The sequence below is a fragment of the Carettochelys insculpta genome, chromosome 1 (assembly GCF_033958435.1).
Source record: "Carettochelys insculpta isolate YL-2023 chromosome 1, ASM3395843v1, whole genome shotgun sequence".
NCBI classification, from domain to species: Eukaryota; Metazoa; Chordata; order Testudines; family Carettochelyidae; genus Carettochelys; species Carettochelys insculpta.
In genome coordinates this window covers 274,640,622-274,657,580 of record NC_134137.1, presented here as the reverse complement: position 1 = coordinate 274,657,580, position 16,959 = coordinate 274,640,622, and the positions used below count along the sequence as shown (strand labels likewise).

Sequence of the window (16,959 nt, the reverse complement as noted above, 5' to 3'; positions counted from 1 at the left end):
CGGATAACACAATTGAAAATATACTATAGGACGTAACCACCTAACTTCTGAGATTTATTTTCAATACTCATTAATTTCCTTCTAAACACCTAGTTACTAATGCACAAACAGCACAAATACACTACTGGCTTGTCTAACATATCCCCTTTGAAGTTGGGGAAAGTGTAATCAGGTGACGGGAGACAATTAATGAAGAGCTGCGGTGAATACACAGCATTTCATTAGGCTAATTCTCCTGCGTGGCAACTGTGAAGAGCCGGCACGTGTGTAGCTGCTGAGACTTCGAACTGCCTGAAGCTATACGCATGCTAGCACTTTGAAGTCTGACACTTTGAAGTTGCCGTGGGGGAGAATTAGCCTAATGAAGTGCTGCGTATTCACCACAGTACTTCATTAGTTATCTCCCATCACTCTGATTAACATGCCCCCTTTGAAGTTGGGGGCAAGGGTAGACCCACCTACATGTTACTCAACTACCTGCATAGTAAAATCACCCACCTGTATGAAGACATTACACCTGTTGGTAAGGTCTTCAGCAAACTTATCCATCCGTTGTTCTTTAAACAAAATAGATTCCATTTTTGTCATCCATGAACTCACAAAAACATAATAGGACTGCATCTCTCTGGGGAAAGAAAACAGGTTGCTCACTTCAAATGGCAGCTGAATGTTATTTCTCTTTTTCCATTCCCAAGTACTGTTGTCTAGTCATGCCCAAGGAAAATGCATGGAACTATTCAGTCTCCAAATGCAATACTTCATGCCTTTTTCAAGGGGTATTAGAGTGCTTCAAACACAGACTTAAATGCTTGATACAGTAGATATTAGCCTGCATGTGACTGTGGGAGCACGAGCACCTGGTGGCCAGGCCTCACTCGCAAGGCAGAATGACCATACACTCCATCTTGGAACGCTATCATACAACGGCGGGAAGGTCTGAAGTCAGGCCAGGAGAAAGAAATCAGAAAGTTGACAAGTAGTTGGAGAGTCCCCGAAGAGAACATCCTGACAAGCAGATAGTAAGCCCCCAAAGAGAACAGCTGGGGCTAGCAGCTGGAAGTCCCCCAAAGAGAACATCTTGGTTGTACAACATCAGAGGGTCCCAGGGGAGGTTCAGAAAAAGACCAAGGACAGAGGAAATCTTGTAACATGTTCTGACAGGTCGGGAGGATAGAAAGCCCAAATTAGTTAACAAACGCTTTAATTAGCCAGGTATCGAACCCCCAAGTAAGAAACAGTATAAAAGGTGATTTAGCAGGAATAAGGGTGTGGGCTCCTGGACACAAGGCGGAGGCTAGCAACTTCCAGTCCAGACAGCAGACCCCGGCCTGATCACCCGGACGTCACCACCACGAAAGGTCCCAACCAAGCCATATCTCTGACTTGAAGGGCTGCTGTAACGTAGTTATTGGTGAGATGTGGGAGCATTGGATGTTATTGGTAAGTCACATGTAATTATATATAGTTATATGTAACCTAGTATTTAGCCTATGCCAAATAAATAACTATAACAAGTGTTAAGTAATTGTAGTTACGAATAAATGAATAAATCACTATTGGTAAATACCACTAGCTGGTCTAGCTGGGTCTGTATAGAGAATTATTGGGACTTAGAACAGCCACAGGGCATTGTGGTGTTCACAATCGGAGTGTTATTGTTCCTGGTACTCATAATACTGTGGAAACCTAGGTTTTAAAGTGAATACATTAAATTACATATTGCTGCTACACTATATCAGGCTGCTATAAAGGTGGGGTGGTTGGTCCCGGGCCACCCGACTCGCCCCGCTGTATCACATCCCACGCGCACCCACAGGACCCGGAGTAGGTCGGCACATCGTCAGTGACAAGCTGGTAACTTAGAAAAAGAAGTTAAGTGACATGCATGAGCTGAAACAATGATGCCAAATCAAAATTAACACTTGGGTCTCCTGTGATTTCAGTGCTCCAACTCTCTTAACAGAAGGCCATGTTGCATAAAATCTCTTCCTTAATACCTTCAATCAATATCCCATTCAGGTGCAGTACATTTAAAAAAATGACAGTAGTGAGTAAATCTGCAAAAATAAATGGTGCAAAATAAATTTAAGTTCTAAAGTATGCACATACTAACTACACTGAGAACATTTTTTCGACCTGTAAAAGCTCTGTGTAAGCTCAAAAGTTTCTCTCTATAACCAACAGCAGTAGGTCCTATTCAGTTTCTCCCATTTATAATGTTATAGACCTTCCTCATAGCTCCCTTTCAGTAGCTTCTTTTCTAAACTACACAGTCTCCAGTCTTTAAAATCACAGCTCATACGGCTGTTCCCTACCCTTAACCTTTTTGTTGACCTTCTCTGTGAAGTCCCAATACTAATATATCTTTAATTTTTGTGAGACGGGGGTGACTAGAAGGCTGGGTCTACACATGCCCCTTCCTTTCAAAAGGGACATGTTAATGAGCGGGTTCGAAAGATGCTAATGAGGCGCTGCAATGAATATGCAGCACCTCATTAGCATAATGGCAGCTGTGGCGATTAGAAAGTGCAGCTTTTTGAATCACGCGCCGCCCGTGGAGACGGGACTTTCCAAAAGGACACCCCCCCAGTTTCTGAAAGCCCTTCTTCCTATCTGGTGATCGGAAGAAGGTCTTTTGAAAACTGGGGGGTCCTTTCAGAAGGTCCCGTCTCCATGGGCGGCATGCGATTCAAAAAGCTGCCCTTTTAAATTGCCATGGCTGCCATTATGCTAATGAGGTGCTGCATATTCATTGCAGCGCCTCATTAGCATCTTTCGAACCCGCTCATTAACATGCCCCTTTAGAAAGGAAGGGGCACGTGTAGACACAGGGCAATTGCATACTGTATTCAAGGTCTGAACATACTATGAATTTACATAGTGGCACTATGATATTTTTTGTCATATTATCTATCCCTTTCTTACTGATTCCCAACATTCTGTTAACTATTTTTCACTGGTGCTACACACTGAGCAGAGCAGATATTTTCAAACAAACAGCCAATAACTCCAAGATCTTTCTTGTGCGGAAACAGCTAACTTGGAACCAATCACTTTGTACGTATCATTGGGATTACTTTTTCCAAAATGCATTATATATTTTGCATTTATCAACATTGAATTACAGCTGCCTTTTGTTGCCTAGTCACTCAGTTTTGTGAAATCCCTTTGTAATTCTTTACAGTCACCTTTGGACTTTGCTATCTAGAGTCACTGTATTGTCTTCAAACTATATCACCTCATTGCTTACCTTCTTTTGGAGCTCTTCTACAAAGGTGTAATATAGCATTATTATAATATAGTTCCAGTATCACAGATCATTGGGGGACCCTGCTATTTAACCTCTATCCACTGGGAAAACTGATTGTTTATTCCTATACTTTGCTTCCCTTCTTTTAAGGAATTATGGGGTCATGAGAGGACTTTCCCTCTGATCCCATGTCTGTTTAATGTGCTTATGAGTCTTTGATGTGGGACCTTGTCAAAGGCTTCTCAAAGTCCAAATAAGCTATTATCAAGTGGATCATCCTTTTTCTAAGTGGTGTTGAAACTCTCAAAGAGTTCTAACACATTGAGGCTTGATTTTCCTTTGCAAAAGCCATGTTGACTTTTCCTCAATATATCATGTTCATCTATATTCTAAGTTTGTTAATGAAGTTGGCATCCAAAATGGGCATTTGTTTACTTCATTTAACTATGGTCTGATTTGATACTGATGCAAAAGTATGAAACTAAAGTAAATTAACTAAAGTGTGAAACAAATTCATTCCCAGTGCAACTGCTTTTACTGCAATGAAGATACCCTAAATATACATATTTGGAATATTTTGGCTACACCATTAAACTTAAAAGCATTTTAAAAGCATGTAGTCCTATTTACCAAAAGCAGTTCAAAATTTGTGCAAAGAGTGAGAGCTCATTTACAGAACAGACAATCTGTATTTGATTAATTATCCTTAGAATATTTAGGACTGTCACTATCTTTATCTTCAACTGCTCCTGCAATCTAACAGCAACAAGACCAGACTCTGACTATACCCAGGGCCAGAAGTAATGGAGCAGTGCACCACCCTCAGAACAAACGTGGTGAAGAACTGAAATTCAGTCAGAGTTCCTCTTGCTTCTTGGCTTGGTCTACACCCAAAACTTCAGTGAACCTAATTACATTACTCAGAACTAATAAAACTATTGTGTCCTCTAATGTAGTTTGGTCAACCTAACCCCCACTGTAGATGCAGACAAATTTTTTCATCTACATTGGTAATTTGCATCTCAAGGGGGTGGAATTTACTACAGTGATGGAAAAAACCTGTAGCAAGTATCTACTCTGCAGTGCTACAACTACACTACAGAACAGCAGGATATGCAAGACTGCAGGAGTGATTTACTGCATGGGGAGGAAGCAGCCAAGGGAAACCCATCAAGACAAGCAGGAGTGTCCGCTTCATGCTACCAAGGACAAAAGTAGTAGTAAGGGGAAGTCTTAGGCCTAGAGCCCTATGTGAATACAAAATTGGTATTTACATCCACATCTTCAAAAATGAGCTGCAAATATCCACATTGACATTCACAGATGCAGGTGGCCATGGATATAAAGTGGATACTTGTGGATTTTCAGGACTGTACTTCTGACCCATTCCTTCCCTTGTAGTGTAGCAGTCTTCTCTATAACTTCTAACTCTGACAAATAATGCTGAATATTTTTAAACTAAACCACTGAAAGGAAAGAGTTTAGACAAAATCTGACATGAAAGTTCCTTCTAAAAGAAAATAAAAATTTCTCCAAGCCTAGGCAAAATTGAACCAACAAAGACAGGAAAGAAGTGGTCATTTCTGCAATATGAATCATTATCAAGAAAACCGAGGAAGCCTATTCAACCTGATATAGACTTGTACATTAAAAACATAGAAACCAGACGATCCTACTTGAAAAAATGCAGCATCTGCCAATACTGTATAAAGCTAAAATGGAAAGCATAGAGATGAACTAGTTTAATATCAGAGGCAATTTGTTAGAACTATCAGCTGCTTTGCAAGCTTGCAGAATTAAAACCAGTGTTTTTTTTCCTGAAAATGTCATATTAAAAATGTTTAATTTCTTAATTTATACCTTTTCAGTATCACTGAAATACAAGTACCTCTGAGGGGAAACACAGCAACTGTGCAGTGCAATATTACACAATATTTTAGAACAGTAAGTGAAGAACACCAGATCCAATTAGAAATATTTTTGTTGCATATATTAATAAGGAGTAACTCAAAAAGTGAAGTGCTTTATAAAACCTACTTGGTGAGTGACTGTGCCTTCTGCTGTAAAAAACTCTCCCTGTGAGTTTTAATCGTATGATGGCTTCTCCTGTCCAAAAGTTTGGCAGCAGCTGGCATTTTCTGGACCAGAAAATTATCAGGAAACCAAATAATATTAGCAGTTAATGTGATGGCTGGCACCTGGAGGACCAAAAGAGGAGAAAAAAATTAAAATCAAAGAAATAGGTAGTAATTCCTAATAATTGTGATTGATATGAATTTAATTCCAGTTACAAAAATATAAAAATCAACACCACTTCCAGAAGCCAAAAATCTTTTTACTTGATTTATTGTGGGAAAAACCCGCAAAAAATAACAGTATTAACCAACTACTCCTTGTATAATCTATGCAGTACAAGTATTATGAATGAAAAAAGAGGTTCCTATCATGAAAAACATCTATTACACACCTATATGCAGAAGTATTATTGAAACTGTTTCTCAAGTGTGTTAAGCTCTACATTGCCCATATATTCATGTATTTTGAATGAGCTACAGTAAATCCTACTGAGGTCAAGATTTTCCAATTTCCATTAATGCTGGGAAAATGTAACATCTTATAGTCAAAACTATAATCCCCTAATATACAGAAAAAACAAATATATGGAAACCACAACAGATATTTTGCCTCAAGAACATTAACTATCTTTAATATTAGTTAAAGCTTTTCATTTTTGTAACCATACTGCATTTTAACAAAAATTAAAACATATTTAATATATTTTTGCTTTTAACATATTTTAAAATAATTAAAAAGAAACAGCAAAATCTTCACCTTTTTGCCAATGTCCAATAATGATTTGTAAAATTTCTTGTCTACTGTCCGAAAAATCTGAAAATGCAGTACAAAGAGACCACATATTCCTACATACTTATCTCTCTGGTCAATTTCTGAGGGTTCACCTTGTATAAATACAAACAAAAGAAAATATTTTTGAAATCAGTTTCCAAACAATATAAAAATTTTCAAAAACAATAAAGTCAGCATAAAGAAAAGTGCATCTTGCATTACCAAGCTTAGCTTCAACATTTGCAAAAATTGTCCGAATATTATATGCAAACTCTTCAGCAAATGCACTATTCTTTGAGACAGCTACTCCTCCATTGAGAGAATCAAATTGCTGTTCTATACAGGCCTGAAAGAAAACAAAGGTCATTCACAGTACTAATTCCATGAAGTCTGGACATCAATGATTATTGTTATTGCAAATAGGTTGTCTCACAGCATCAGTTGGCAAAGTCAGTTTCAATTTGAAACAGAACTGAACTCAATGTTCAGATGTGTTCTTCCTAGCTTATTACACTGAACAAATTTTAGAAATAGGGGAAGAGAACATTTTTAAAGCAAAATGTGGACTTTATGTTCTGTTATTGACTGGTTTTGCTTACATAAGGCACTCAGACAACTCTGTTATGTGAAAGGATATGCATTTCCAGAACAAAATACACTACTAAAAAGCTTTTGACTGATCTAGGGTACTGCCTCTTTGTTTTTAGGATGTGACTTATGAAGCTGAGATGTTCAACAACAGGACAGATATGTCTTTATTAAGGAAATGGGAAAAGTATGTTGATAAATATATGGAAAAATATTTCATAGCTTTAGAATTATGTTTTAATATTTTCTTCACTTTCTTTGTTCTGGTCAAAGAGAAAAAAAGCTGACTTGCTTGCATATCAGACAAATTCCCATTAGCCATCCAAATTAAACATACAATAAAGTCTGTGTAAGTGCAACTTTGGAGAGAATTCAAATGCAAAATTCTTTTTAAATAGCTGGCAATCCAGTTCCAAAAAGTAAGATGCGTTTCTCAACAAATAAACTGAACTGTGTTTGACAATAAAGTTTACTAGCAATTGGCATTTAGGAGACTGTTTGTAAGAGGGGACTGACATTAATTAAGATTAACTATCAGAAAAGATCTAACATAACTTGAAAAGTTTAACTTCTTTTAACATAAATATATAAGTCTACAATTTCAAATTCAAGTTATTATGAGCCAGATACTTTTGCTGTTGTATTTCAATATAGTTCCACTGAAACAATGCAACTAAACTGATTCCTAACATCTGAGCCCCCTCAAGTTCCATATTTAAAATTTGATTTAAGAAAGACTTTACTTAACACAAAACTCCTCACACAGCTTTAAGACAAGATATCAAAGAGTTAAATTCTTAGAGAAGAACATGGAATTTTTGGCTTGAAAACTATTCATGTCTGTTGAATCCAATTTATTTCTTACATAATTTGCCACAGGTAAAGCATCATTGCTACATGACACCCACCTGCATCAATGGGTGTGGAAAACTGAGGGGCTGGTGGTAAAAGGCAGGCAGACTCAGTGGCAAAGAAAGGAGACACTCTTCAAAGGACAATAGGTAGAGTCTCCCCTCGGAGGCCTCAGGCACTCTTTGGCCAACTCAGGGACGGGAGAGGAGACTGGTCAGCATCCCACAGCTCCCATGATTTACACCAGTGCAAGGGGAATGTTGAACCTGTTTTAATTCCATTCCAACAGCCCACACTACCCATCCAAATGAGGAATGGGAACTCAGCCTGATAAATGCTGCAGGTCTAGCCAATTGCCTGCTTTGGGAGACAGGAAGGAACATTTTCTCCCAGGGGCCAGAGAGTTTTGTGCCTTTCTCATACCACTTGCAAGCCACAGTGGATTAAACAGGAACATGCATGGTACTTAACTGAGGTACTGGGTGGTACTATTGTTGAAATTTAAAGCTGGCTTTCAGTACAGTTAAGAGAGCACAACAAATGGTTCCCGGAGGTAACAGACCTGGGACTTTGGCGATAGGCATTAGCCTCAGGTGATAAGCGGATACCACCTTGTGATCTTAATGGGTCAAACATCTTCACCCTCCTGTATCTGGGGGGCACAGAGCAGAAACCTGGAAGGGAGGCTGAAGAGTGCCTTCCCAGTGCTATGATTTATATGGTAAGGAGGCCTGTAACCCTGGCAACAGAGTTATCCAGTAAGGAGCTCTGTAAACTTCTGCACTGGAACCAACTAAATTCCTGCAATAGGAGTGTATGGGTGATGGACAGGTAGCACCTCTCACTTGTATTAAAGTTTAATACAAGGTGTAGACTGCCACTTAATTCTATGCATGCATCTGTCCTCATTTTTCCAGTGTCCACATCAATGAAATCATTTTATAAACCTAATTATAATATAAATATAAATATAATATAAAACCTGAATTTATCTTACTCAGGAAAAATGTCCAGTGAATTCAATCAAAGTATAGGTTGGCGTTCATGACTTGCACTCTCTTGTGACTTCCTAATTTATTGTTCAGTGTGTCAACCAGCTTGATCAACAATTTGCCCTATACTCTGTCAATACCACAAACTGTCTAAAACTTCAGTGACACAAGTGCAACCATTTTTCAGTAAAATGGTTACCAGCACGCTTATAAACAACTAGTATTTAAACTTTGTCAGATTTTTTTTTTCCACACGGCAAGGAGTATTAGCTATAAACTTGCACATTTCTGGGCAGAACAAGAAAAGTGCAATTACCTTTTAGCCACAAGTTATTTTGTCATATGCACAAGTACGATGGTGATTAAGGCATATGATGAGAACCTGCAGTTAAAATTCATGTTTTAATAATTACTTTCAAATTAGAAATATTGCAGCTACAAGGAAAACATCTGAAGTTAAATCATACTGGCTGTATCTACACTTGCATTCCTCTTTCGAAAGAGGCATGAGAATGAGGGAAATTGAACATACAAATGAGGTGTAGATTTACATAGCTGGCACCTCACTTGCACATTCTTCTTTCAAAAGAGATTCCCATGAAAAAAAGGGAAGAAGGGTTCTTTCAAAGAAGGCGTTTACTTTTTGAAAGAGCCACATCCACACTGCTTTTCCTCTTTTGAACAAAGCTCTTTTGAAAGAATATGGAAAGGAGGTGCTGGATATGTAAATCTGTACCTCATTTGCATTTTCGATTCCCCTCATTCGCATGCTTCTTTTGAAAGAGGAATGCAAGTGTAGACATACCCACTCTGTTTAAAGAGAATCAAAGCACTTACAGAAGATAAATATCCTACTATAGAACATTTTGGAAATTAAATCCCGTTTTACTAAGATAGAAATTGCTCACACATTTCTATGAAATGCATGTTAATCTACATTTATTTACCTGGAATATCATTCCATCAAGTAACTGCCCTTCCAGTTTTAACAACAACTTCTCAAATGGTTTCAGTTTATCTTCCTGAATCCCAAACTTCGAAGGGTTGTGATGTACAGATTTTAGTAACCTTGAGAAAGAACATACATAATCCAATTAAAACCAAGTAATAGTTTGTATTCTTATATATTTGAGAGAGTTCGTCTGTCTGTTCAAGAAGTCCTCCTAAACAGCAAGAGCTAGGACCACCAAATTTGGCATACAACTTCCCCTTACAAAGCAAGATAAGGCTTTGGATGTGCCTGGAATGGGACTGCTTCTCCTGAAACCACATAGAAAAGCGACAGAATCAAGAAGTAAGTGTGTGTGGCTTGGGGGGGGTTCTTCCTCTTCTCCCATGGGAGACTGCCCCAGCCCCAAGCCTCCCACCTAACCAGGTGCCTCTTAGAGAGGGTGGGAGGGGCTGCAGCTACCCCTCCCCAGTTTGTATAGAGACACTGCTGGCTGTTCCCCTTCATTAGGGATCATGGGGAAAGTGCACAGTTTGCTGCATTCTTCACTCTGGATGGGGAGCAAAAGAAGCAGACATACGTGGACTGGCCCGAACTGGGGAATGTGCATCCCTCCCCCATCTGTGCCCCCTGGAGCTTCAGTGGCCATGGAGATGCACGCTCTCCTGGTCCCGAGCAGCTGAGGTGAGGGCGGGCTGGGGTGGAAGTCAGCCTGCATACTGAACTCCTCATCCTCAGTCCCACCCCAGAGCAATGATTTAAATGAAGCATGTACATTTTCATTTTATCGTCCAAAAAACAAAAAATTAATCAACTTAAGGATCCAAGCAACGGCACATAAATCTTCTAGTATCTTATATTTGTTTCAAGGAGTCCTTTATTCTAAGGGTATGTCTGCACTGCAGCAGGGAGTGTGCTTCTCAGCACAGGAAGGTAGACGTGAGTTAGATCTGCTCAAGCTAATGTGCTACAAACTTCAGTGTAGCTGGGAGTAGCTTTGGCAACAGCAGAGGTTAGCCACGTGATTTGAAACCTGCCTGGACTCTGGAGTACATGCTTGGATAACTAGTCCCAGCAGCCACCCATGCTAACCCTGGCTGCACTGTTCTTGCTAGTGCCATTAAAGCTAACATGCTGGCACATCCGCCTACCTGCACTGGGAAGCGCACTTCCAGCTGCAGTGCAGATGTATGCTAAGAGTTTACAGCAAGAAGTGGGGCAATTTTGATGGGGGAGCCAGTCCAAGAATTAGTAAGTGGTCAAGGGCTGCACTCTTTTGTTATATTAATGGATGAGATGAGGGCATTGGAATGGAGATTAGGATCTTGGGGCTAGGGCACTGGGGTATAGGAGAGGATTCTGACCTGGGGGAGAGGGCAGGAGGTGGAGCAAGGGGTTGTGTTGTGACCAAGGGTAGGAGAGGGTTGTGACCTGAGGCAGGGGATTGGGATGCAGGGTCGGGGGTGAAGAGGGTTTGGGGTGGCAAAGGGGTAGGATGTCAAGTGCAGACTCTGGCTGGAAGGCACTTACCTTAGGCAGCTCCCAGCCAGCAGCCCAGCTTCCTGCCTGCTGTGCTTAGCATGCCACTCGAAGCAACCAGCTGCTGGGGTCCTCCCCCACTGCCTGCACTGCAAGCACAGCCTAGGTAGCTCCCATTGGCAGGAAACCAGAACTGTAAAACTGTGGTTGGGGCAGGGAGTGGAGCACAAAAGGCTTCAGGGGTCCATGGAGCGCAGAGAGCACATGGCTCCCACAGCTAGCCATTCTGAGTAACATGCAGGGGTGGGGCAGGTAGGGAACCTGTCCAAGACTCCTGTTGGACTGCAGACCAGATCTGGCCTGCAGGCTATAATCTGTGCACCCCCATCTAGAATCACCAACAAAGAAGTTCTAAACTCTGAGCCATGGCCTCAAATGGGGTTCTATCATCAGCACATGGAGTCCTGGGTCAAACAGGCCAGATTCAGTCTGTGTGAAAATGCTGTTTGCCCCTGAATGTGTCCAGACATGCTCCACAAATGCTGCACTAGGAAGTCACCCTTTTGATCTGCAAAGTGGTGTCCTCCATGCACAAACTGACTTGTACAAAGTGTGCAGGTGTCATTCTGCAGATCAAAACAACATTTGTGGAACAAGTCGGGACACATTGGCTGTGTAGAGGTCGCTATGCAGACACCACTTCGGACATTTGCACCATCCAGCTGTGTCAGGACCCAGCTGAGCAACTTGAATGGAGAAAATTGTTATCTACAGGTAGCAGCCTCATCAACAGAGCATCCTCTCTGTCGACCTGGTAGGAACCTCTGCTAGCCTTTTAAGAGATGCGAATCTGCAGAGGTTTGTAAGATCCTTCCGGTGGGACTCATCTACTCTTTTATGCGGTTCTGAGTACCCCATTGGTACAGTAATACCCCAGTATGTGCAATTTCGATTTGCACTTAATGCACATTAACACAAGTTAAATGCAAATAGAAAGCACTCCAGCTGGGGGAATCAGGGAAGAAGCCCCACTGCAGTGGCTGTCTCCCCGCCAGGTTCCCCCAAGTGGAGCTGGAGCCCGGGGGAAGCTGCACCTGGCTCCTGCCAGTGCAGGGTTCTGGGAGCCAGGCTGCAACTTGGTTTCCAGCTCTCCCACACTTGCGGGACCTGGGAAACTGACCAGCACATGGCAGGGAGATGGGAACAAGGCAGCAGCCACTCCTGAGAGCCAGGAAACTGACCAGCCCTTGTGGGCTGGCCAGTTTCCCAGCTCCTGCAAGCCCAGGGGATCCGGGAACCAGGTTTCCATCTCGTTTCCATCTCCCTTGACTTGAGCAAAATTTGAGTTATGCAATAATGTTGCCTTAGTATCAGCACACATGGGCTTTTATTTTCCAAAAAAGTAAATGGCCTCATTTGCTTAACAGTGAATTCTTCTTTCTGGTTTATGATAGGCACAATTGATTCATTTTTACACAGAGCATTTGCTTCAACCTCCAGCCCGCAACTTTGATAATTCAGTTATGAATAGTAAACAAGAATCTGAGAAGCATGCAAATATAATATATATAATAAAACTTTCTTTGATCATGGCTTTACCAGTGTTTTCAGCAAGAATGATACAGAAAGGCCTGAATGTGTGCTGAGTCATACAGTGCTATCTAGTAAAGAGCATTAGAAAGCATACTTATGTATAGGGCAGTCGGCTGCATTGTTGCTATCTACAGTCACAGAAAAGGATAATATCAAAATAGGGTCATGTAGGCCTCCTGCACTAAGATACTCCTAAGAGAACCTGTGTCTGCCCTACACAAAGGTAATAATACTAGAATTTAAAGGTTACTTTATGAACATAGGCAAATTACAGAAGAATAATTCACCCCGTTCAGAAGATTTCTCATAAATCTCAACTGTCATTGCAACACAGTAAACTCACACAGCACTTTATCCACACACTGAAGAAAATATTTCTACTCAAGTCCATAGGCCACTCTCAAGAAAGGGTTACAGGATACTGTGGCTGTGTGTACACTACAGGAATCTTTCAAAATATCTTCTGGAATATTTTCTTTCAAAAGAGCACCTACACACACAAAAAAGCAAAATGAAAGATCAATCTGTTCTTTAGATAGTATCCACACAGCCTCCCGTTCTTTCAAAAGAATGGTCCAGGGATCGAAAAATCCGGTGCCATGCGGATTGCTTTTTCGAAAAAAGGGCCTGCAGAGCACCAACACATGCTTTTTTTTTTTTTCCTTCCTCCCCAAAAGAGCCTTTCAAATGTAGGCACCCTTCCTGATCCAGGAGTGGACAGGGACTTATTGAAGAAGAGCCGCATTCTTTCGATTTTGTGTGTTCATTCGGAGAAGGGCCTGATTTTCCGAAAGAACTTGCTACTGTAGATGCAGCCTATATGTTTCTAGGCACAATGCGCACTTCCCTTTAAGATTACATTTCTTATCAAATGTAATAGGCTGCATTTGTAAGGCTTTCTATCTGGCACTGTAATTTTTCACTTGCACTAGTAAAGTAACACACTGAAGACCAAACTTTCCTCCCATTGAAGTCAGTGGCAACTCTCACTGATGCAGGATCAAGTCCTAAAAGTTATGCAAATACCATACCTTCCAAACTCATTTTCTTAGACTACAATTTACCCATCTGTTTTTAACACTTACACGGTGGGAATATTTTTAAGACTTCACTTTCATACCTTTTGTACATAGTCCAGTGGTCTTTCAGAGTGGCATGATTGTCAACTATTTCATCTAGCGTGAGTAAGACTGTCAGAAGTTCCCCTAGATGCTCATACATAGTCTGTTAAAGAAGTTTCATTAGTTACTTATTGCTTTCATGCAACACAAACCAACATTTCCCACACATTTTAGTGCCCTTTCATGACAGAGAATTCCAACACACTGAAAGTGACGCTTAAATTCATTTTTCTCTTCTCACTCATAAAATAAAACTGAAATGTTTCAGATTTGTTTATACAACTAAAAAAATTAAATCCTCTAAACAAGTGTTTCTCAAAAATCAGTCATCAGAATAGTGTCAGTCCCTGGGATCTCCCTATTGCATTAGAAAGGGAGCAAGCTGGTCTCAGATATCAAAAAAATTGAGAAATACTGCTCTAAATCATCTCACCTGAAAATGAACTCCTGATGTCTCTATAATTTTAGGTGCATTCCTGCAACAGATACACAAACAAAACAGTATTATTTTTTCCATTATTAGTTAGAATTTATTTATTTTGTACATTTTAATTAATTGTTGTTAGAGGTATCATTCCCTAAAAGGCTTTTCTTACATATTTTACTTCAAAAATAACATTGTGGTACCTTATCAGTAATGAAAAATATCTTCCAACATGTAATAAATATATAGATATATGAAAATTTTCACAACCAATGTAGCAATATTAGGCTGATAACATTTTCTAAATCATAATGAACCAATGGTTTCTTAAACTGCAGATCTAATCTGTTGCACATGTGTATTAAAAAGCTTAGTAGTATTAATAAATTACAATTTTATAGTGTCTTTCATCCCAAAAGTTCCAAAACATTTACAAACTTGACCAACTAATACTTAAGCTTCATGTCATTCACCACTGAAACAGAGCAACTCTGTGGAGGTTCAGAATATTGTTAAATTGCAGTCTCAGGCAAAAAATGAAGAATACCATAAACCTATTAAAACAGCACAGGAATCTTAGGCAGAAAGAATTAAGCTAGACTCATCCCTCGCTATATGAGCACAACTGGTTCCCAAATTTCTGCTTATGGGCAAAAACTCATAAGAATGACACTAAATTCCTATTAAAATACATGTAAAAGTCTCCAATTCGTTGAAAGTGCTTGTGACTTGACATAAACCAGTTGAGTTTAGGTACTTTTCTGATGTATTTGAATAGTTTAGTACCAGAAATAGGATGTAGCGTATGAATGTACAGCAGGGATTCCCAACCTTTGGGTCCCATTATATTTGTTTAAGGTCACCAGCTGGGCAGTTCCCAGTTGCATGTGGCTGTTAAAGAAGCCATTTGCAGTTTCTTAACACTGATGCCTCAGGCAGATATCTATCAACAGAGATAGCTGCTGGAGATGGCAGCTATCTCTGTCACTAGGGATAGCAGTTACCTTATGCCTAGGTGCTGAAACCTTAACACTTGAGTTAAATGATGGGAGCAGGAGGGCTGGGGGAGCCACCCAGGTGAAGAGGCTGCAGGGGGAGGAGGAGGAGTGTCTAAGGCTGGTGCTGTTTGGGGTTGCTGGGGGGTGTAAAGCTGGGGGCAGTTTGAGGCTGCTGGGGGGTATAAAGCTGGGGGCAGTTTGGGGCTGATGGGGGGGTTTAAGGCTGGGGGCAGTTTGGGGCTGATGGGGGGGTTGAAGGCTGGGGGCAGTTTAAAACCTGGCCGAGGGTAAGGTCCGTGGGATGGAGGGCAGGGGGACTAATACAGTAAACTCTCGAGTTACCCAGGGGTTGTTCCTGCAACCCCTGCATAACTCAAATTTTCCTGCAAAGGGAGGGGAGCCAGGAACCACCAGGGCTGGTCAGTTTCCTGGCTCCCAGAGTGGCAGAAGCTAAAAACCAGGGGCAGGGTGGTTCCAGTCTCCCCATGGCATCTGGAACCTGGAAACTGATCAGCTCATGGCTGATCAGTTTCATGGTCCTGCCACTGCAGGGGACAAAACCAAGCTAAGAGCCTTCTCCCTCTCTCTTCTCCAGCCACAGGGCTGTCAGACAGCTGCATGTCTGAGGGAAGGGAAGGAGACGGCTCCAGCTCTGGGGCTGCGGGTCTCCCTGCCCCCAACCAGGGACCCTGTGTGGCTGGCTCATATAAGTGGGGGAAGTTTACTCATTTAGTGAATAAAGGCTGGTATGTATGTTTGTTGTTTTAGTGAGTACTTGTAGGTAAAGTACTCATTAAACGAGGGATGAGTGTATTTAGAATACGCCCAAACCTACAGCATTCACTTCCCTAACTGTAGGATATCATCATCACCACTTTCAATGACCACAGGGGTCCAATTCTTTTTATTTTACATCCAATTTGTAGGATAACAACTACAGTACTGTGGCCCCCACCACAATAAGGGCATTGGTTTAGTACTGACTCATATATGGAAATACAATAAAAGTTATGCACACATCATGAAGGGTGCATGTCCCCTATAATAAGAAGTGTTGCATACATACTTTTTTCCAGCCAGTTTATTAACTGTATAAAGTTTTAAACTTTAAAAACTACAAAAATTCAAACTAAATACGCTTCCCATGATGTGACTTTACCTAAGGAGTACTGCTGAGACCAGGTACACAAACAGGTTTGCGTTTCAGAGGCATCAAGCATTCACTGTTTCCACTCACTTCAACTGGAGTTTCACTTCTAAAAATCACGCCCTTAGACTTTGAAGGCAACCTAAATTCACAATATAGTAGTCCCTTGAGTTACACAAAGATTGTGTTCCCACGCACCCTCACATAACTCGAATTTCACATAAGTCGGGGAGTGCAGCTTTTTTCCCCAGAGGAACGCACATTCTGCAGCCAGGGAAGCAGCAGGAGTACCTGGAGCTCCTTTGAAAAGGTAAGTCCTGGGGTTGGGGGAGGGGGGGAGTTGAGGAGGGTTAAGCCTGGTGGTGGGCTGGTGCCATGTGGGAGGGGGGACTGGGGGGAGTTAAGCCTGGGGTGGGTGTGGTGGAGCAGAGCTGGAGCCGGACAAGGGAGGGTGGAGTTGAGCCAGAGCTGCATGGGGGAGTGGGGTAGAGCTGGAGCTGGGGGGAGTGAAATTTTGAGTTGCGCTTAACTTGCGTTAATGCGAATTAAGTGCAACTCGAAATCACACATTGAGGGATTACTGTACCAAAATGAATAACTGCTGACTAATTAGCAATCATAGCACCTCCATCTGAAAACATTTACTGTAAATCCTACAGAGGAACTAAAGACAAAGTAAGTAAATGCCCCAAGGCCCTCTGATGTATGACACTATCTCC

General features: G+C 41.2%; 1 protein-coding gene across 9 annotated transcripts in view; it reads right to left on the bottom strand.

Moving 5' to 3' along the window:
* WASHC4 (WASH complex subunit 4) overlaps positions 1 to 16,959 on the bottom strand; it is a 141,127-nt gene that overhangs the window by 102,510 nt on the left and 21,658 nt on the right. For all 9 annotated transcript variants that reach the window (XR_012647298.1, XR_012647299.1, XM_075007870.1 and 6 more), the window contains exons 8-14: positions 14,105 to 14,147; positions 13,671 to 13,774; positions 9,477 to 9,597; positions 6,320 to 6,443; positions 6,083 to 6,210; positions 5,288 to 5,448; positions 499 to 625 (exon numbers count right to left, since the gene is read on the bottom strand). Coding sequence is in view for 7 of the 9 variants with exons in the window: in XM_075007870.1 (XP_074863971.1) it covers positions 499 to 625; positions 5,288 to 5,448; positions 6,083 to 6,210; positions 6,320 to 6,443; positions 9,477 to 9,597; positions 13,671 to 13,774; positions 14,105 to 14,147 (808 nt within the window). In the remaining 2 variants the exon portion in view is untranslated. The remainder of the gene's footprint in view (positions 1 to 498; positions 626 to 5,287; positions 5,449 to 6,082; positions 6,211 to 6,319; positions 6,444 to 9,476; positions 9,598 to 13,670; positions 13,775 to 14,104; positions 14,148 to 16,959) is intronic.